The sequence below is a fragment of the Saccostrea echinata genome, unplaced genomic scaffold, assembly GCF_033153115.1.
Source record: "Saccostrea echinata isolate AGI-Se365-2 ecotype Australia unplaced genomic scaffold, CSIRO_AGI_Sech_v1 ptg000009l, whole genome shotgun sequence".
NCBI classification, from domain to species: Eukaryota; Metazoa; Mollusca; class Bivalvia; order Ostreida; family Ostreidae; genus Saccostrea; species Saccostrea echinata.
In genome coordinates, this window is record NW_026889758.1 from 26,928,836 (window position 1) to 26,952,770 (window position 23,935).

Here is a 23,935-nt window from a genome sequence, read left to right on the forward strand (position 1 = left end):
GATTAATATCGCAATTCCAATACTTAAGGTAGCCTACGCTTATATTGAAGAGCACATCGTACCTTGCAAAGCGATGGAAGAATGATATCAACATCACAGAGAAATATTTCGAAAGAAAGAAGCAAACAATTTTATATATATGGTATCTTGTATCATCCCAACAAGGACACATCAGATACATTGACACTTTAGAAAGACTGATGTTCAATGGATTGGTCCTCAACATTGAGACTCAGTTCTCAGTTTCAAGGATACACAGCTGTCATATTGATTTAATTACCGACAAATTGACAATGATGATAACCGTCGAGGGTCGTCTTAGAGCCCGGTTAACTACGTTTTCACCATTTCCAAATTGGAATTTATCACTTTCTTTTAACAGTTGATGCCCCTAAGAGAGTGTTTTTCGCATAAATACAATTCTCATCTCGGGAGTACATAATTTACATGTATATAATGCGTGAAATCGTAATGAGCAGTTATTATATAAGGCGGCAAAACACCATCAGAACATCGTAATTCTTGTCACAGTGCCGTTTCCCTGACTACCAAACAAAAAAGCTATTATACACCCTCTTATACTAATTTTTTGCATCTATCTTTATGAATTGAGAAATTGTTGGCTTTCGTAAAAAAAAAAATCTTATTTAACCCATTTTCTTTCAAAATCTTGGGTATTTAAAGCTTTGTGACAATTGCTTTCAATATGGAGTACATTACTTCCGTAAACTTTAACCTGTATTTGTAAATTCCTTTAATCAAAAGAAAATGGGAGGAGCAGATCGGTCTTCAATTAAAGCAAACAAAAATCTAGATTAAGCATGTCTTGTTAAAATTGTCCATATTATGCACGTTTTGATAAGAGAATATTTAAAAATTCATAAAAGATTCAAAGGAAAAGTAATTTTGTTTTTAATAAACGCGCCCTTTGAAATAATAATTCATGAGTGAAGCCGCTTTTCGAACACAAAAGCCAAGAAAAGGCGCATTTTAATGCTACAAAAAGAATGAAAAGATGGCAATGACATAGAAAAAATATTATTATTAGTTTAAAACTGCTATTAAAAACGAATACTTGTCTTTAAAAAAAAAAGTTATAACCAAATTATTACCCAGAATGTCTATGAAACTCCTCTATCGGATCGTCTTCCTCCTTAAACATAAAAATATTGCTTTGTAATATTACACATCAGCATTAAACATGTACAATTCTAATGAGTTATCCAACAGTAGTATGAAAAAAGTCTGTTTCATATCAGGTGACCCTATTATCATTAATTTTCACCATACCATACCATACCTGTACAGGGACAGAAACATGATATTTGCCTGAATTCCTCCGAAAACATAAACGAGGTACCGGCGAATTCATTTCAATAATATTTAATTATCCATTCATGAAGGCGAAATTCTCTGTTGTAAAAGATATTGCAGAAAATATCCCTGTTCGTTATGTCAACGAACAAATAATGAAGCACATGTACAGTTTCACCTTTTTATATGCCATTTTTCAAGAAAGAGAGACAATATTTTGATGCACCATTATAACTTTAAGCCGAGAAAACAGCGGTATTGATAAATAGTACAGTTATTGTAGTTGTTTATTGTAATCTTCCCCTCGCCTGAACTCCGCACAGAAACCTGTAACAGGTGTCCTTCATGAAAGAGGCTAATATTTACCGAGACACCGCATGACTGTACGATCAGCGCCACATTTTGAAGTAGTAAGTAAATTTTCCATTTTAAAAGGTCCCATTCCTTGGACATTAGAATGCTTATATTTGTTTTTAAATGTTAGTTTGCTTAAAAAGTTCACTACTATCATTTACACTGTTTTGTATTGGAAAACTCATGTAAAACAAATCACAAATGAACCATCATTTCCATAGCTGTTATACATATAATCAGACTCAAGCATTAAGAAATCAATACTGGGCTAATTTTGTATCTATTTGCCTTTTTATATTTCAGATCACATTGAACCCTCTGGACTACTCAAGAATGGCTACTGCTCGTCTCTGATGGCACATTGTCTTAATTTGATACTGAAAGCGAAACAGCCGATTTTCTGGCTATCTCCATGAAATCATTTAAAAACCATAGAAAACTTTCATATTCTTTCTAGAAACAAATATGATTATCTTTCCTCTGGAAGACTGGATTAAGTTTATAAACGTTGCATACAGTGTTGATTTTAAAAACAGGGACCATAAAATCAATGTACACTAAGAAGTGTTTATTTAGAAAGAAACAATAGTGCAAATTCAACAAAATTGTGTTTCACAAACATATTCTTTTTTACCAAATCTTCATTCAGATTAGATTTGTTTTGCAATTCCTTAAGCTTTACATCTTATGTATTTTTAACAAAATATTACATTCTCCAAATTAAAGAGTATGATGGGGAAACAACAATCTTTGTCCAGATCGATATACTTTTACCATACTCGTCAGAAAACTTCTGAATTAATTATGAAAAGGGTCTGATTGATTTATATTATTCACAGGTGTATGTGATATATCACACAACTGTATTATTCACGAGAATTAACTCTAGCGGCTTTCTTACATGATATGATTAGTGAACATTTATTGTTCAAGGAGCATAACTCCACGTGTGACTCTCAACTGTGCCTCAGAGTTCTTTAGCGGAAAAAAAAACGATGAACTACCTGTAATAGATACTTTATCATTTATACGACTATAACTAAATATATCATTCATATTTATGTATTTCTCTCTCAAGAGTAAAAAAAAATATTTTTCTTTGTACCAAGATTAACTTCACATTTTCTGAATACTTTCCCACTGTCCATCCGTCTATTATACAATTTTGTCTTGGTTTATCTCCCGAACAATGTTGTTCAGTGATTTTAAATGATGTTGCCTTTGTCCTTAAAATGTACCAAAATAATTACGAATTCAAACTTTAATTTGACCTTCAATAACTCTAGGTAATATCTAGGTCAGGGTCACTGGGCAATGGCATAGACGAATTGTGCCCCGGCCACAACTATGGAAACTTATAAAATTGAATGACTTCAAACTTAAGTATCTTGTTGCTGATAACAGTAGTGATATTATAGGACCTTAACTGATCCAAGGCCCTATCTCAAAGCTCAAGGTATAGTTAGTCAGTGCCGGAACAACAAACTTGATTGGAATGAATTCAACTTAAGAATTTCGCTGAACATGACATACAACTGCAAGTGTATAAATCTATTTTAAAGGCACATATCAAGGGTCAAATAATTAAGTCATTTTGCAATGAGACTGTGATATAAAGTCAGACCCATTAGTCACGAATCATTGATTGGAGTGAAGTAAACATAGCCTGTTACTGCTCACAAATAGTTACCTAGCTAAAATCTTTCATTCAGATATTCAAACTTAAATACGCTCACTGTTGTTGCTCATGACATTTGAGATCCAAGGTCATGTCAACAATGACACGAAGTCATGTTGCAGCTGGGAAAGAGGGATACATCTATTGTTTATTTGTAATTTTGTTACACTGTGGTTAAAATCCCCGCTCTTCAACTTCGAAATAATACAGTCATACCCGGCCTTCCTTCACCATGCTGACAAACATAATGATTAGCTGTGCGTATTTTACACTCTTAAAGGAGTCAGTAGGTTACAAACAAACAATCGTAATAAAATTGTAACAAGTTAAAATATTATACCTGTATTTTGCAATTATCAATGCTATATTTCACAGGTGATATACAAACATGAAATGATAATTACGTATTAATTTTATATGCAAACATCGTTGAATTATTGGATTCACTAAAATAAAATCAGGTTTACGAGATTCTTCTATGTAAAAACTGAAGATAACAGTGATCAGTCTCATAAAACCAGGGCAAAAACACAGACCCCTGGAAACAAAAGTAAGCACCTCCTATCGACAGGTCACACCAACTGTGAGCCTTCTATATTGAATGATCAGGTAAACAAAGTAATCGGTAGTCAAAAATGGTATAAAACTATTGATGGGAAACATGTAAATCTTATACGGTACCAATTTTGATGCACCAGATGTCTCTTTAGTGATGCTCATGCCGAAACGTTGAAAATCCGAAATATTTAAATAAATAAAAAAAGACTTGAAAGAGCAAAAAAGGGGTTGCCAAAGACTGGAGTCATATACGTCGAAAGATCAGAGCTATGCATGATGGAGATGATCCTTAATTTTGAAATAAATTTCTAAATTTTACCACAGCAATTGAATATATATCCGTTTTTTCAAGCTAATTTCAATCAAAATACGACCCAGTCGTAAGTTGTAATTGCAAACAATGTCATTATAAAGAACATATAATTTGCGAAATGCTGACTTTAAACGAGATGGCCAAAACCCTGTAGCATCAACTTATTTATCAGTAGGCTGCACTGCCTCCGTTTAAAAATTGATCGAACTTAAAACATGCTCTTGAGCATCAAATCAGTTGGGATACATAAACTCCAATACAGATGATTATATAATATTGCTACATAAATAAGGAAAGTTGACCATTGAAAAGCTTAAGTCATCCCTTTTGTCATACAGTTTGTTTAGTTGTTATTTTACCATTAACGTGTATAGTCAGTAAAATAGCGAAGTATGAAGCAGATTTAACAGACTCAGTAGTGTCCTTTATTCGAGTTCACTGTATTGATATAAAAATTTGACTTTATTCTGAAATACAAATGAATTTTAAAGAAAATTCTTGAAAAGTAATGTTAATTCAGATAATGCACTTTCCTTAAAGTAACAGAAATCACGAGATATTAATGGTACTAGATTATCGTCTCAATATTATACTTACTATTCCACCACCTGTCCTTACAAAATCGTAGAATCCTCGTCTAAAATCATAAAGAGATAAAAAAAAACTTAAGCCAAATTTATGTTATCTATTAAAAATATTATTATACAACTTATCATTCTTGTAGTTATATATAGCTTTTCAAAAATTAAATTTGCATGCATAGAAAGCAATAAAGTTTTGCACAAACATGTATGTATGCCATTTTATACAGAGAAAACGAAGAGGTTCATGCTTTAGATCGCCAGCTGAGTCAATGATTAAATTAAATAACCCTCTTATTATAGCCATCAACATGTTATCTCTGATTTCAAATATCAAAATCTACAGAATACTAAGGCTTGGGAACGAGTAAACAAATTGAAATCTTATTGTTCTAGTATTAGTTTATATATTTCTATGAAATACTTTGAACACCTGTTGTGACCCCAAACTAGCTCTGGGGTTGATGAATAAATTTCATATTATAACAGTACTACTTTATAATGCTTGTATATTAATATAATTACATGTATATGCATTTATAGCTTTGCTGTTCTTGAGTAAAGGGCTTTTAAAGTTGTTTTTTTTTTTTTAATTTATTCCTATCAGTAAACGTTCATTTCCCACTGTAACTGCTTCTTTATCCCATAGACCATGTTTTATTGACAATGTAAGAATGGTTGCATATAAAGTTGTAAGCCCTTCTTCATCAGAATTGTACAGATTTCTTTCTATATTTCCATGTAAAACTTTGAGCCCCTATTGTGGCAACACACATTTCGTCAATTATGTAACAAATTTTAATCTAACTACATTGAAATACTATTGACATTCAGTAGATTTTGAAATTGTGACCCTGAAATTAAGATGTAAATATTGTTGTTCAGTTTAAATATATATATATATAGAGAGAGAGAGAGAGCGAGAGCTTGGAATATTATTGCCGACTTACCATAACCTTACGGGTCATGATTTAAACAAAATGGAATGCACAGAACACGAAGATGCTTGCATATGACTTACTGTGATTCTGCTGTTCCGCAAAAGATTTTAATTAAAAGGTTTTCTTAATTCCTAATGTAAAAAAAAATCCTTTGTTAAATTTTGATTCTAATTTTTGACTCAGCCCTAACCTTGGTGGGCAATATTCAAACAAACTTTAATCTTCAAGCTAATTTTCAACATATTTTTACTTTTTCCTTAATGATCTACCCTTGAAAAGAGCGTTGTCCTTTGTTTTCAAATTCAAATTGTATTGTACATAGCTTTTGTTGAACTCTCCCCAGTGGTTTAGAAGAAGAATAAGAAAATTTGAAAGATAACAGACTGAGAAAAGACAAACTTCGATCAGAAAACCTTACTTGAGCTTTTGATTTATATGTGACAAAATGTGCAATAAAATTGTAAGATCCTGTTTTATAGAAATATCTTTAAGTTGTTGCTTTATCTAAAGTAATTGATGACATCTATAGTAATAATCTGACAGGTGGAATCTGATGATACCAATTTGAAAAATTTGATAATTGAAAATTTATTAGAAATGAACCGCTATAAGAATATTGAAACAACTCCAGAAAAGCAATTGCTATCGTACAATGTAAAAGAGTGATAATAACAGACAGACAGTTTATTCTTCTCAGAAGTAAAGTCCGGTAAACAGAAAGAATTGCGTTGTTTTACAAAAGATAAGGAATAATTTTTTTAATATAAAAGATAAATTGTAATTAACGACATGTTTGACGTCACCTGACTTAAAACGGAAAGAGGAAGTATTAATGGTATATCAAATAAGAATGTTCATATAAAGATAAACTACTTAACTGAGAAATTATTTGTAGAAAAATTTAGATATTTCATATTTTTTCCTCTTTTTAATATTTCTTTTAAATAATTCTTAAAATAATTCCATATCTATCACATAAAAATGATCAAAATATACATTTTAAAACCAACAGAAACAAGGTTTTATTTAACTTGCCCCAGTGGTTCTGGAGAAAAAGAACTTAGTAAAGTTAGCAGACAGGTGTCAGAGCAAGGACGAGCTTCGATCCGACAATCTTACATGAAACCTTGGTTCAGATCAGCTGAAATGTGCAAAAGAGGGAAAGGGCCTGTTTGACAAAAATGATTTAAGTTGTTGCTTTGGTTGAGGTTAATTGGTTAATTCTTTAATGAAAACCTTCGAGTGGAATTAGATGAAAAAATACAAATCTGACAAATTCAATAAATTACTGTTTAAAAAAGAAGTGTTGACTGAAAGTTAGAAAGGTACAATGTAAAAGTACAATTTAAGGGTGATAACTGCGTGGTTTATTTACCTCGTCGGTACAATGGGGTTTGGAAAAAAATCACGTTCTCCACAAGATAAGGTTGGAGTTGGGTTTGAAGAAGAAAAAAACTCACGTTCCTCACAAGATGAAGGTGGAGTTAGTTCAATTTTTTAAACATGAAAGATTACTTGAATTTACGAAATGAATGATATCATCTGACGCTTATGGAGAGAAGTACAATAGTATGTCTGAAATGTTGAAGTGAATTATTTTACGAGCTTCACGCTATTTTGAAAGTTTTTTTCTTCTTTAATCCAGAGATTTTAAAATAATTACATAAATAAGGTCGGAATGTATATTTCCAAAGTACCAAAACACAGAGTGGAAAAACTGGTTGCATACTAGTATTAATTAATTTCCGAATACTTACCTTTTTATATGATTTTCCTTCCTTTCAAAGAACTGTTGCATGCCAATGATTTTCAACATAACTACAAACTTCAGTATTACGTATCCGAATCTTTGGTGTTATGTAACTGTTAATCACCAAAATTAATCAATTTTATCAGAGAAGCATTTAAAATCTGTGAAATATCAAACGACATTAAATTTAATTCAGCGATTTCTATCTTGATAAATAGGTTTTTCTTCGACACTTCCTTTGTAGGATTTTTGAGTAAAGTATTTGAAGAAAAATTCTTTTGTAGGTTCAATTTGATATGCAATTCACTGCATACTGGGTGTTTAAAAAGTAAGAGGTCGTTTTAGGCCATGCTGCTTTTATATTAAGTCGTCTCCGATTCAGTTAAAGTATGAAAAGAAATCTCTGGCTAGTCTATTAGCATAATTTTCCTATTTCATGGACTATATACGTCTACTTGTCATATAAAAGATACGAGTATTTAATAGAAAAATATAAGATAGATAAAAAGACCAATCAAAAAACTCATCGCAAGTAGATATAAATCAAGGCAAAATTTCTTTTATAAAAAGGATAAAACATATGATAGAAAGAGACTGGAACCATTTCCATTTCTGGATCTCTGATTTTTGTTTTGTAGGCTAAGATTTGAGTCATTCGTACTGCATAGGCTTACATGTGTATTAAACTTTTTTTGTCTCTTCTCCCAAAGTGAATATTAAAAAAATAAGTAGTTTGTCAATTTAGATGTATCAAAAATTACAATTGTTAGATACTGTGTAATCAGATTATCATATTCTGTTGTCATTTAATTATCCGACTTCCAAATAAGCTCATTTTGTTTGAATCCAAGATACGAACTTGAAGTCAACGGTATTTAATAAATTCTAGAGTACGAATATTTCATGTCTAAGCCTCGTCATACGCTTTTGTCGAGTAAGATGATCATGATAAGGAAACATCATAAAAGTATAATAAGATGAATTAAGTTCTGAGCACAAAATTGGATGGGTAGTAAACGAATTCCGGTGATTTCCAAGTATTTTCATGGAAATGAATTTATAAATTGCAGCTAAAACATTCTCCTCATTGATTTTGCGCTAATGATACCTTGATTATAGATACACCGATTAATCTTAATCATAACCCAGGTCAGGAATGATGTCAAGCTTGATACAATTCCCTTCCACACAGGGACATAATACTTATTCGAATATATATATATATATATATATATATATATATATATATATATATATATATATATATATATATATATATATATATATATATATATATATATATATATATATATATATATCACAGAATGCTGTTAGAACATTCATCATAGACTGAGCACATCACATACTGCTTATATACAGCGTAATATTTATATAACTAATTTTTAGTAAGCATTTCATATTCTCATAAGCAGGAATATAGCTTTTTCTCCAGCATCAAACAGTTATGACGTCACAATTTTCTGAACAATCTTACCTCTGTACAATCAGAAAAGACATCACAATACCTTTGGTTGTGTAGAAGCAACATTTCGAAATATTTCAGTCTAATTTGAAAAAAATAAGCGTTCTATAGCTTTCAATTTATGACGTTTTTCATGCAAATTGTTAGGCCATTGTTTACACATTGAATTGTCTACGGATTTTTGATCGGTCACGGTAGCCTAGTGGTAGGGCGTTCGCTTCGTGTTCGGGAGGCCAGGGTTCGATTCTCGTTCGCCGCGCCGCGTCAAACCTAAGACGTAGACATAGGAAGTGACTGTTCCTTTGTCAAGCGCCCGGTATCAGAAGTGAACGTCACGGGTCTTTCGCATGAGACTTTAAAAACTGAGGTCTCTTGTCACGGTAGAAGTTGGCACGATAAAGAACCCTCACTGCACTGGCCCTGAATGCCGAGTAAATGTCTAAATTTGACGCCCTTCATCAGTATATGGCGACGTCTCTACATGAGTGAAAAATTCTCGAATGGGACGTTAAACAACATGTTATCAACCAATCTACGGATTTTTCCATTTGTCCGATCATGGCAAGGAGCACATGGCGTGTGTGACCGGTCGACAGGGGATGCTTACTCCTCCATGGCACCTGATCCCACCTCTGATGTTTTTAGAGGCTCGTGTTTGTTATGCTCTAAATTTGTATTGTTTTTATGGACTTCTGAACTTGATTATTGTTCGTTATCTTCTTATTTCATAAATTTAAAGTTAACATTTCACACTTCTATATGATTGAATAATTTCTAACACCCTGTCTGAATTTCCAAAGTTCCCAATTGATACAGTTAGTTAAGAAAGTTATGTTCACTTGTACCCGACCTTCCAGCTGAACTTACCAATTTTTCTCTACGTTGGTCCAAAAATAAATCGAGAACTGTTAAATCAATGCAACTGGTTATGAAAAGTTATTAGTCCCCTACCGGTGAAACCGGAGGGGACTATAGGTTTCCTCTGAGTCTGTCCGTCCGTCTGTCCGTCCGTCTGTCTGTCTGTCTGTCTGTCCGTCTGTCTGTCTGTCTGTCTGTCCCTCTGTCTGTCTGTCAGTCTGTCCCACTTGGTTTTCCGCACTTTTCTCCTAAACGCTTGCAGATATTGAGCTGATTTTTAGTATGTGAGTGTATCTTGATGAGTTACAGATCAAGTTTGCATTTCGTTCCGCTTCACTGATTTTTGACGGAATTACGGCCTTTTCAATTTTTAGGGGTTTTCCGCAATTTTCTTCTAAACGCTTTCAGATATTGAGCTGATTTTTGGTATGTGGCTTTACCTTGATTAGTTATAGATCAAGTTTGCATTTCGTCCCGCTTCATTAATTTTTGACGGAATTATGGCATTTTCAATTCTTAACAGGAACCAGATTACACTTGCCGGTAGGGGACTAGTATTGCTAATGCAATACTCTCAGAATGCTTGTTTCACCTGTACCTGCACTTCCAAGTGAACGTAACATTTGTACTTTTCTACATTGCATTAAAAATATATCAAGAAATTCCAAATTAATACAACTGCTTATTTTTATCCCGTTTTTTCCACTGTGTAAGGCTAGATTTTGATGGCATGATTTGTTAAAGTTTATATCATTATATAATTAAATCACATAATAAAACATTTTTTGTCAGGGGAGTACAATATTCACCAAGCCCTTAATTAGTACTTCGAGGATGACTAAATCATTGTATTGTCCTCAAAAGCAGCATTATTTGTACAATGCAAGTATAAATAACGCTTTTCATTTTTGAAAATTTCATGAAGAATATTAACTTGAAAATCCAGTATGTAGTTTAAACTAATAAACAACTGTTCCAATTCAATATGACAGGGTGACTGACAGTCATTGCTAAAACCTCGACATACCTTTGATCTGCCATGAAAATTTGACACAGTTCCCTAATAAGGATTTAAGAAATTTCTCCAAATAGAGTACACTTTTGCTTATTTACATACATGTATTCTTACTATATTTTGTACTTTTCCCATTAAAATCAAAACTGTAAAATAAATTATTTGTAAAATAATTTTTAAAGTAATGAATAAGATGAAAGCGTCAGAGAAATAGTGCAATACATGTATTTCAAAAACATCAGTGTTGTAAATAGATGTTTTTCTTTTTTTTTATTCCTTCATTTTAGTGCTGAATGAGATGTGAGTTTTTGTGAATTGAAAATAAAAGTTAAAATCAAAGAAGAGTCATTTCTTAAGAAACAATATGAAATTAATTTATTTTGCGGATTGGGTTTATTTTCATTTTTTTTCAGATTCCGATCTGAATTCTTTAGAAGTGATTTAGTACTATAAATTTCGGATCATTAGTTTATATTTTGTATGAAGTATATGGTTATCATTAAAACAATTTTATTACATTTTTTTCCTTTTTCTATTACAGGGTTTGTCCAGTCTACGGTGTCTAATAATGATAATAATAAAAATAAAATTAAGGATTTCTCTCTCTCTCTCTCTCTCTCTCTTCTTTTCTTTTTTCTTTTTTTTTTTTTTTTTAGATCTTATGATTATGCTTTTAAATGTTCTAAAAAGTTAGTGAACAAAATGTATATGTCATTGCGGTGAAAATTAAAATTGCAGACTACATAAAAGTGGAGACCTTAATGCATCACTTTTTCTTAACCTTGATAACTCAGTTTAAATACATTAATGCTTTTATAGCTAAACAAACTGCTTGACAAGCCTTATTTTCAGTGACAACATACCTCCATTAAAGCATCACCTCTCAAGGTCGTACGTGTATGTAACAGGTCGACTAAATGCAATGATTCAAGAACACACGTATCGGGACAGCGCATGACATCATAGAATCTACGGAAAAGGTTAAATATAGCTTGTTATAATGTTAAAAAAAGTATCCGGAAGACTCCGATAACAAGCCAAAACAAGACGTAATAACCACATTTAGTTGTTACATATGGTGGAGTAAGAAAAAAGTGTTATGATTCATGTGTCTCAACCGATTTACTTCTTATTGTTTAACAAAATTACGTCTTATTTCAATTCAAATTTTGTTCCTGGGTTTTTGGTGGAGGGTATTTCGAAAGAAAAAATCCATAGAGAGTTGTCCAAAAGTTGTTTTTGTAGTGATTATTAATGAGAAATAACGAATTATTCAATTTTTCAACTTTTTTGAAATTTTAAATTGCGTGTCCAAAATGTAGTTTAATTAATGTATATCAAACATTGCTATCAAACATGCAAGATATTTCCTCATTGCTAAGTTATATTGATGGTCACATTCTTGTTGAAATGATAAAGATTTATTTTTCCTGTATTAAATTTTGCAAACAGAATTCATATCATCAGCGTTCTTCATAATGTACATATAGCAGTCGCTAATGTCATTTATCGCTATCCCGTGTTTATAGAACACCAGAATTTTTAAAACATTTTAAAATAAATTAAAGAATATGGAAGTGATTTTCTTTTAATTAATTCCTCACTATGTTATTAAGTCCTTTATTCGGCTGGGTCAAAGGGAGAAAATAACGTTTATTAAAATGTGTGGGTGATATTGTAAAGCGTATGTAAACTTCGTGCAGTTTTGATTTGAATTAGAGTATGAATAAAATCTTAAGACAACGAACAGTAATGATGCTCAAAAGTCCAGTCAAACAATACAAATTATGAGCAGAGCACAGACTTCTGAAAACAGAGGTGGGATCGGGTGCCATCGAGGAGTAAGCATTCCCTAGTGACCGGTCACACCTGTCGTGTGCTCATTGTCAAGATTTACAAACAAAGTAATTGTATCTGCCATAGAATTTGCGAAATGTTCAATTTAAACGAGATTTGCTGATATCCTTGTATTATCACCTTATTCAGTGGCCTGCCTCGTTTTGGAATTTGTTCGCACATAGAACATACTGTTTCTTATCGAATTTACAGGGATTTGCAACTGAAAATGGTATTGCTATATAAATAAGGGAAATTGACGATAGAAAAGTTGAATTCATCACGTTTATCATAAAGTTTTTATTAGTTTGCCGTCAATGACTTTCTCTAGTAAAATATCTAAGGCCAATTTTAAAATTATGTTTGTTTGGCCCCTCCCGACTCAGGATTTATAAATTAGGTCGGTAGGTAGTTGGAAAAAATTTCCCCCAGAAAATTTCATCATCACTGCTGAATTTTCAAAATATATTTTCCGTAATGCATAAAAAAATAATGGTATCCTGGACATTAAACAGTTTTGAGTCGGACCATTTTTAGCCAGTCGGACGGGAGAGGGCAACCAAACAATTTTTATAAGATGGCCTTAGTATGTGTCAGACTCTGTGGTGTCTTTTATTTCAAGTTCAGTGGGATATATCGATTCAAGGTGGGAATGAAAATGGGAAAAAATGAATATTTTTAATTAATAAAACGTCACCAATATATCTTAATGTCGAATTAAGGGTCACGGATAGAAACCTTTTCTGTTCCTGTAGGTTTTACAATAAATTCTGCTTCAAAAAATAAAAAAAAAAGGTCTGCTAAGAAAGGGGCACAATTAAGACACATGGAATTTCAAAAATTAAAAAAAAAAATTGGAAGAACTGGTCTCCAAAGATGTTAATGAGAAACTCAATCAGAATGTTTACCAATGAAAAGGTTTGTAAATTTTATTGAAGTAACAGTTGTCTATGACGTCCAAAAGCGTAATCTTTAATTTATCGTAAAAAAAAGTTTTTCAAAAGTTACAGTTTTTTAATGCTCTTGAATTTGGAAAATTTTTGTGATCTCGAATTTTCTGAAAGTTTATTGAAATATATGAAGATAACGAACAGTATTCAGGCTCAAAATAGCAAACACGGACATCCAAAACATCAGAGGTGGGATAAAGTGCCATGGAGGACTGAGCATCCCCTGCCGACCGGTCGCGTCATGATGGGGAAATAACGGGAAAATCCGTCGACAATTAAATGTGTAAATAATGGCCTAACAATTCGTATGAAAAACGTCAGTCAGCATTTGACTCAATGATAAATTGTATTTGCTGACAAGGTCATTGTATCGACCATAGAACTTACGAAATGATGACTTTAAACGAGACTGCTGATATTCTTGTTTCATCAACTTGTGGAGTTTTTAAGTCACCATATCTGATTAACACTATCTTGAATACGTTGTTGTATAGTACTCCTGAATTTCACAGCTGTTAAGGTGAATATCACTCTTTTCTAAATTTCACCATTTTTTGAAAAAAAAAAAAAAATCCCAACATTGATTTTCATCAACAACAATAGCAGTAGATTCAAACGGGAAATAGTTTGAAGTATGAAGCGTTGCTTACGTTTTCAGGAACGAATATTATGTCTAATCATGATATGAAGAAAATTTGAGACTGTGAATAGAAAGATTAATTTTTTTTTATCTCAACATAAAATCAAAATTTGACGTATATATAAAAAAAATATTTACTGTCATCACATTGTCTATCTGTCCGACTTTCTGACCATCAATGCTGTTTTGGTATCACGATAACGCAAAGAGTTTTCAAAGAAAGGTTGCCAAATTCTTTACGAAAGTACTTAACTGTAAGAGGAAGACACTACCTACCGGTATATATATTTGGTCATTTTTTTTGTCTGTCTGTCTGTTCGTATGAACGAATGTATATCCATGAACGAATGTATATCCATGAACACTTTTGTTGCGACGCAAGATCATAGCATAACGTTTTCGTATTTTGTGCAGTAGTACTTTACTTTGAGGGGTAAGACACATATTTATTTTTAAGTTATATAGCTTATTCAGTGTGCATGTATGTATAAATACTTTTTTGTGACGCAAAAACTCCAACAATTTTCAACAAAACGTTTCCAAATTTTGAACTGAAGTACTTAACTATGTCTATCTGTCTCTACGTATATTTGAGTGTAAGTCCATATGACACAATTAAGCAAACGGTTTTAATGATAACGTTTTCAAAGCAGTACGTACATCTATTAATTTTGGAATCATATCACTTTGTTAATCTGAATGTAAATTGGTCAGGACTCCATAACTCAAACAGTTTTCATACAACTATTTAAAATTTTATACAGGAATTAACCATAAGAAACAAATAAAATGTTCGTATTTTCGCAGAAAACATTCAAAAATAATAAATAAAAGTATACAATTATTTTACTACGATGTGGAAAAATTTAACACTGTAAATTTTAATGACAATAAAATATCTAAAAGAAAGATGAAAGGCCAATAAGTTTGCAAAATCATTATTTAAAAAAAAATCATCTCGAGATTTTTTTTTTAGGTTTTTCACTTGATAAGATGAAGAATATTGTTAATTCCAAACTTTCTGGAAAAATTATATACATGTAGCATTCATTGCATTATACACTTAATGTACCATTAGCAAGTCGAATCTCTCAAAGAAGTTTGCATATCTTTATCTTTTTGTTCATGGCAACCAGAAAACAGCATGCAATTTAAATGCTTTTCACATTTTTAAGAATAGCTCGCATGTCACTTGCTACCCAGCTGTAAATCAGTAGGGATCTTCAATTCTCTTAAGTTATCTTCAATAATATCGACTGGTATGTCTGATGTGTTCGGCGAAGGAACAGTCATTACATGTCATCGATTTGTCTTAGATTTGACGAGGCGCCGGGAATAAGAATCGAATCCGGACCTACCGATTACGAAAAATCGCCCTACCACTAGTCTAGGCCGACCGGTATGATTCCATTTGTTCCTTTGACTAAATTGGCTTGAGGTACGAAAATATAAAATATACATGATAATAAAAAGTACACATAAATAAGAATTATTTTTTTCATGAAATAGTCAAAGCACGTCCAAAAATGTGGAAAGTTTTTTTTTATCTTTTCGTTTGCATAAACTTACCTGATTGTCATACAAACAATATATTAGAAGTGTGATATTAAGATATGATAGTGACCATTCAGATAATGAAATCTATTTCATAATCTTTGTATCATTATAAATTTTATTAAATACCGTAGTTGTGAAAGAAATCAATTAGACTATAGCGTTAATATGTACACTGTTCATGCAATCTATTTTTCCAATTCACCTAAATACAAAATTTTCTAATAGAATGTTGAACACGTATTTGACAATGTTTAATGAAATTTATATTACCCGAATTTTGATGGTAAAAGTTCTTGTCCAAAAACATATTGAGAAAAGGTTTTTAAGGTATTTTATTTGCCATGGATATTTTTTTTCCAGTTTTCACTATATATATGTAAGTATTGGAATATGGAGACATAAGATAAGGATCTAGTGAATTGTAGAATTTTTTGCTAAAGAACCCATACTTACAGAGAACAAAGGTTTGGTAAATAAAATATGAATTCGTAATGGCAACAAAATTTTCATTGTCTAAAAATTGAATATTCATCAATGACGTTGGTCAGAAAATTTCTTTTGTCATTGGTTTTTATTAGCAGAAAGAATTTAGTACTCTGCTACATAGCTGGGATTGTCAACATTTTATTCTGTCATAATATTTCAGACAAATGCACGTATCTTGGAAAAACATTGGGTAGTACTACTAACTTTTCCGCCTCTGGGAGGTTAAGATGGTTGATTGTAACAGACGCCTGGCACAGGTGATATACGAAGTTGTTTATTCTGCAGAGAACAAAGTACAGCAGTGTCAAATATGCAATATAGAAACATAAACAATGTTTCAATCAACGTCCAGACCATATCATACACCTCCGTAAAGATGTCCAGAGTGCATTGTCTACACGAAAAGGTACACAATTTCAACGATGATATTTTTTGTCCAATCAATTCGCATTTCAGAAGCCTTTGTCTTGTTTTTTGCTTATTTAATTATATTTCGGGATATTTTTTGACCTTTTGGAAATTTTCTTTGATATATTCCCCACTTTGTCAAGGTAACTTTTTCTTAAAATAAAACAGTGATGTATCTATTTACAAGTTTCTAACCATGAAAAAAGCAGTATATAAGGCGGGTCTTTCACAAATCTGCATTATGCATTAATGAAAAGATCTGGACAATCTTGACAGACATGAAGCAAGGTATGGTAATTATTCATGTTCATTTTCGTGACCGTTTAACATCTCACAAGAAATTAAAATCCTTTTGAAGAATCAATAAACTTCCAAGTGCGCATTTTTTTTTATCATGAAAGGAGTTTTTTTAAAACAATGTTTTAACAGACAGAAAAAGACTTAAATAAGCCTATGCACAAAAGAATTACTCTAGCAGTTACTATCATGCCTAATATCTGCAGTATACCGCCACGGTAGTTCATTTAGCTCATATTTCTTTCGCTTAAATCGTTTGACAAAAGATTAATTTTTGTTAAAGATACCTGTGATTTTCCTTGATATAGAGAGATTAAAGATGATGACCTTAATTGAATTGAAATATCAAATTTCTTAATACAAGAAATATATCAATAAGAAGATCTTTGGTAAAAAAGAAAATTTAAATTTCCAATCAAAAAAAATACGTCATAACTCGATTAAACGAATGACAAAGAAAAATCGAAATCCCACTCCAATATCAAAACATTTCTTTTGTTATATTAATAATCAGTAATAATAAATTAAAGATATAAATAGTGTGTCCCTGATATTTGAAGATATACGTATCAGGAAAAAATAACTGATACAAGAAGAATGATTAAGCATTTCGATAAAAAAAAAAACCATTCACATATCGTCATAGCGTCTTAGCTTGTTATCTTGAGAAATATTTGTATAATAGTTTGTAAATAAATGTAAATACAAGAAATCACAAACTGTGTTTTTGATAATTGATGTAAATGAAGTTACAAATCTGTACAAATCACATAGTAATTCATGTGTAAAAGGCTTCGCCAATGTAATGCTGTACATAAAGCTTCATAAACCACAAATAGACCTTGTTAAAATAAAAAAGAAAGATTTAAAGACAGATGCTACAAACTTTTTTAAAAAAAAAAATGAAAATAACAACTAATTACTAATATATGTTTATATACGAGGGTTGTTCGGAAAGTTCGTGGACCATGTCAATCTTCGCTATACTATCTTCAAAAAATTTCAAATGAGCACACTATTATATGTTAAAATATTTATTTTGTTGATGTGTGAAGTTTCATTCCATTTGATTTAACAGAAGTCATGTTATTCAATTTTAAAATCTACATGTTTGGTACCCACAACATTGTAACATGAACTTCTCAAAAATATTCTCCCTATACATTTCACACAGTATGGCCCAATACCAGTGCACTTACTAAGAACTTTTCTTTATCACGTGAAATTTATTTTGCTGACATATGTTTTAGTAGCATAATTTTGTTTGTCAATGTTATATTTTGTTTACTGCGTAACTGTGCTTTCACAAGATCAGCAAATGTGAAGTGCCTAACTCTCACCATGATTTTACTAAGTTTTTAAAGTTTTTGAACAGATTTTTACAGATAATCCGTTTTCTCACAGATCGTCCTTGTCTGATACAGAGTCTCTATCATTCAAATACCGCCTGTCCCATGTGCACACACATGCATGGCTCGCTTTTTACATATTTCCTTCTTCTACCAGCATTTTCAGATTTTTTTCTGGAGTTTTCCAGAGTAAAACACAAATTTTTTTCGTTAACTGCAACTCTGTGACTTTCTATACGTCATCTTTTTTTGCCCTTTTCAATGAGGACTGCCTATCTTCTGAAATTGATTTCTTTTCAACGAAGCAAAATATTATGTCATAATTCGGAATATGAAAAGATGTAACAGTTCATAATTTGAACGTCTAGGATTTTTCTGTTTTTGTGCCATTTTACAGTGGAAATGACGACAGACACTAATTAGTGTATTGATTGTAAATAACGAAATTTTGACCTGCGCCGCGATACCATTTTCGCATTTTTTTTTTAACTCTATATAAGTTTGAAATAAATCTCGATATTTTGAATTTTTTTCATTCACGTCATTTGAATTATTTGTTGAAATATTTTTACCAAGTTTGGATATAATATGACGTTAAGTAAAAAAAGTTATGACAGTAGTCCACGAACTTTCCAAACAATCCTCATAAGTAAAGTGAATAATTTTAGCCAAATAAAATTTTATTTTTTTTATTTTCAATTTGAACATCATAGAAAGTCTACAATATCCTAATATTCGTTATAGGCATCATTAACGACCAGAATAAATCTAAAAATATATACCTATCCATGTATCCCATTTTTGTTTGTTCCATGTGTCTGAAAAGAGGTGACATTGTAATAAAATCCAAATAGTTTTAAAAAAGAAAGAGACTATAAGTATTATAAAAATTATTTTTATTAATACAAAAAAAATTATAATAAAATTAAATTGTAGAGCGGTTCATATCTAAGAAAAACAACACAATTCAATCTTCTTAAAATATACCTTACGATTCTCGAAATGTTTTAAACAATTGATTCTTATCATTTCAATTCTTATATTTCGAAGAGCTTTTAAGATTAAAGTTTTATATTCTATATCGTTAATCGTAGCAGTATATTTTACATAATAACTCCGTAACTGTAACTTATCAAAGCATCATCACATACTACCGAAAAAAGCTGTAACTCAAAGCATCACATTCTACAAAAAAACTACACTTCTATATTAAAGAGCTGCTATGATTTTTCAAAGTATTCATTTATATTTAATGTCCAGCATTTTGTTTATCGAATCTATTTTTTTTAATCATTATTAAGTAAAAATGTTTTAATTTTTAAACTTAAAATTCCGGCATAATAGAACTTCACTTATAAGGATTATTTATTACATATATAAACCGGAAAAAATATCAGCATGTGTAAAATTGTAGTAGCTCTATACTCATGATTCCTTTTATACCATTCAGTTTCTTTGAGATTGCTAAACATTTTACTTTTTTATTAACATTTCATTAAATTTAAAACTTTCATTAATTGTTCACATTAATGAAATAATTTTGTTTTTATTTTTATTTAATTTCTAAGCCAATGAGTCAAACCTTTAAAAAAAAAAAGACGCGTCGTTTAAGATATACTTTAATTGTTTGTTCATGTGCCAGAAGAAAATAAGATATTTTGATTGCAAACAGGGTGACTGGTAAAATTTTGTTTTAAACATTAAAAATTGTTTCAGTCTAATTAAAATTAGTCCCCTAAACGTAGGCATAACAAATAATAAAACGTAGGAGTTAATTTTAATTAAACTGAAAATTGTTGAGATATTGTATATGTTTATGTTGAATAAAAATGTTAGTACATTTTGTTTACAGTACTCAATATGTTTGACAGTAACTGAATTATTTTTAAAGGTGAAACATACATTAATAAACTATGTTTTAATAATACACGCACATTATATAATCTTTGGCTTAATTATCCAAGAGGGTTGCTTGTTTCCAATTTGACCAACGTACATGAAAAATATGTACGCACATTCCTATTGGAATAAAAATAATTTCACGAAAACTACAATTTTTATTTATTATTTTTTTAAATTTCTGTAATTTTTTCTATTTATATTGACAATTAGTATCAATATTGACAAAGTTGTCTGTAAAAGTAATAGTTGGTACAAGTTTTAGATAAAGTTTTTTATTGTTTTTTGATATCGTCATTTGAAAATCAATGTATCATTGCTTAATATAAGATAAATAAAGATATAATGATAATTTTCCCAATGGGTACATTGTTCCAGATTTTTATTCTTACAATCACGTTTACATATGTCCATCCTTGGTGTGACTCCTTCCAAATCTTGTCAGTGAGCGTGAATCACAGGTTTAGTGATTTCCCTTTTCAGACAACATATAAATGTATTTACAAACCGTACAACCATTTTCTCACCCTGTTTGTCTTTAAGATGGAGAGCGTGCTTTTCTTTGGTAAGAACTTTCCAATATTTAAAACATTCGTATTAATCCTTTCTTTTGTATATGAAAGCAGAATATTAACCCTTGTATAGACATATTTTCCTTTGATGCATATATTTGACTTACCTCTGTTTTATTTTTTAAAATTTTTATTTTGCACTTGCAAGACATTCAGAATTTTTTTAATCTTATTATGTAATTTGATAATCAAAATTAAGTGTCGTATGTTGATCATTTGCAATTCACACGGAAATGAAATATATAATAAAAATAATAACATATTATAATTTTGTGCAAGATTTATATCTAAAATATGTCCTTAAAAATGCATTTTATCATCTATACACTAATATCTTATTCCTATACGATTTTGTTTAAATAAATTGATATATAAATAGGTTTTTAATGAACTAAAGTAAATTTATATGTTGGAAATCCCAAATTACAGAGAAGTTTGCACAACTGTTTTACATCATTTAACCTTTTTTATGTCTTGATATGAAATTTAACAAAATGGACAATACAAGAAATGAAATCGTGCTAACAGATCATGTTGATTGTCCTCTTTCTTCAAAGTAGGTGACACTTGATAAATTCAACAACCATTATCAGATCATTGAAACTTAATATTGAGCAGCCGTGTTCTCTCAGTAAAACACATTGTACATGCTTTCAGTCCGGTGTAAATCTTACGATCATGACCTTGTTGTTCTGTTCGCCTGATGTTTCTTTCAAAGAGTACACTGAATACACCGGCCATATACACCCACTCGCTTCCATCAAGACTCTTAAGCTTCATGCTTCTTTCTATTATTTAATGAATGTTTTTTTTAATGTTAATTTGTTTTCTTTTCAGCACTTTTCTTTACTTTTTTATCCATATTTGTCAAGCAATCAGTGCCAAAACCGGCTCGGCAGTTAGAAGTTTGGGAATCTCCATGTGGAAATGCGAATATTTCTTTCAGTTCAGAATTATTTCCAATACCGACAAACCCACCACTGATAGACAGTACTCATATGATAACGTCCTGTGTTATTGTGTTTCGAGAGGCGAAAGCGGCCCTTCAGGACTTAAAGGACATATTTGTAAGATTGTGTTTTACTGTGTATAACTCTACATATTAATTTGATAAACAAAGATATTTTATTGACATTAAAATTATAATCCTCTTAGATTAGATGCAATTTTTTTCATTAATATAATCTGTTCATGAACTTTAAATTGTATAGAAAAAGGACAAATTACTTTCAAACGAGGAGGCCTTGTTGATTACTAACGCCAATGGTAGTGCTGTAGGATTAGACTTCCGTGTCTCTCCTCGGTCAAAAAATGTAAGTATATTAATCTGAATAAGGAAATAAAGTGCAGGTTAATGTTCCAATTAACCATCATCAGTTCAATCGCTGAATTATCTGAAATTATCACCATATTACAAAAGAAAAGGTGAACGTTAGATTATAATGTTGGTATTTGCTATTATTGGGAGTGAATAGACTAACATACTGTTCTAATTATTGCATTTACGGACACGTAGTAATGAAAAATTAAAGTATGACGAAACAGACACTAAAATAGAACAAACCGAATCATTAATTTGATTTCGTTTTAAATAATGGTGTTGTTTCAGTATTTAAACATAACTAAGAGACACAAGTACATTTTGATTTATTTTAACAAGTTAACTTCAACTTCTTGATGCAAATTTACATTATAAGTGAAAACTTGAATACTTTTATCCAACTTTATCTTTCTCAAAATTTCCTCCAGAGATAACATGAATTCCTTTTAAATATCATATATTTGGTAATACAAGTAGAGCGGATTTTTATTTTTTTTTTTATTTTTCATGTACCAATAATAAAAACCATATGGCAAAACCATACTAAAGTGTAAAAATATGTCCATGTTACATATCTGAACTCGTTGACATTAGTTATTGTGTTTCTGCAATTAATAAATGAATTGTCTGAAAAGACTTTTTATCCTAATGATTTTATCAGTTAGTTATTTTGCAAAGCCAGTCCGTTGGTAAAGGTCATTGTATAGTTATAGTGAATGTATTCGTAAGTGCAGATACAGGACTATGTCTATCTTGAAATGGGCTTGAAAGAAATTTAAGAATGGTAACATATTATTGTTTTATATATTCACGTTTTATAATTATCTTTTGCTTGTTAATTGTTGAATTTCATGAATTTTGTACAGGAAACGTAACATACACCTAACAATTGTCCATGGCTAATGTACTTATTGCTTTAAATAAATGTTTAAATTGAAAAAAAACTAGAGTTCATATTATATTGACTGTATTTTTTTCAGCTGGTTTCAGACATAAATTCAGATTATTCGTTGGTCTCCTTAGCTGTGCTGTACATAGAAGACATAAAAATCAGAGGAAAAAGTACTCAAATTTACACACACGTAAACCCAAAAATCCTTACCTTATACAGGAAATTGCAGGGCATTTTGTGTACTTTCCAAAATTTAATGGGAATCAACAGAGCAGATATTACAACTTACATATCAAGAAGTGATTTCAGCCTTCCAACAGGGGACACGGCCGATTTAATAGAAAGTGACTATTTGGCACTTGTTCAAATTTGTAATCTTATGACATTATTGATTAATAAATATTCATGATTTTTTAATTCTTGTTGTGATGTATAGGCTCACTTTTGGCAAAATTGTGTATTGAAGGAGTAAAAACTATATACATGTTATTTTCGCTTCCAATAAAGGGAAAGAAATCCAAATAAACTTACAGAAAAATTGAAATTGCCCATATCAGGAGACAAAATTACTTATTTTAATATTGAATATTTAAAACAAATCCTCTTAAAAGTTCCTCTTCTTTTTCTTCTTTCAATTATGGTCCCAATGGACCCCATTATTGGTGATGTTGATGTAGTTGAAATGCAATCATTTTAAAAGGTCCCCCGTTCTTTCAATTTGGCCACAGAACTTCATTTATCTTAAGAATCCTTTTGAAGATTATGCCAAACGTAGGGCGAAAAATTGAAGAGGAAGACCTGAACACTGTCACAATGAGGATACTGTTGGGAATCATTAAGTCCAGCGGGGTAGCAATGTGAATGTGATGGGACTTTTTAACAA

The 23,935-nt window shown here is 30.9% G+C and overlaps 1 protein-coding gene across 1 annotated transcript; it reads left to right on the forward strand.

Moving 5' to 3' along the window:
* The first annotated feature begins 7,126 nt into the window (after positions 1-7,126).
* LOC133182601 (uncharacterized) lies at positions 7,127-23,461 on the forward strand. Its single transcript, XM_061317448.1, has 4 exons — positions 7,127-7,217; positions 21,677-21,906; positions 22,051-22,152; positions 23,141-23,461. Exons 1-4 carry the CDS (start codon positions 7,127-7,129, stop codon positions 23,459-23,461), a joined length of 744 nt encoding a protein of 247 aa, XP_061173432.1.
* The last annotated feature ends 474 nt before the right edge of the window (positions 23,462-23,935 follow it).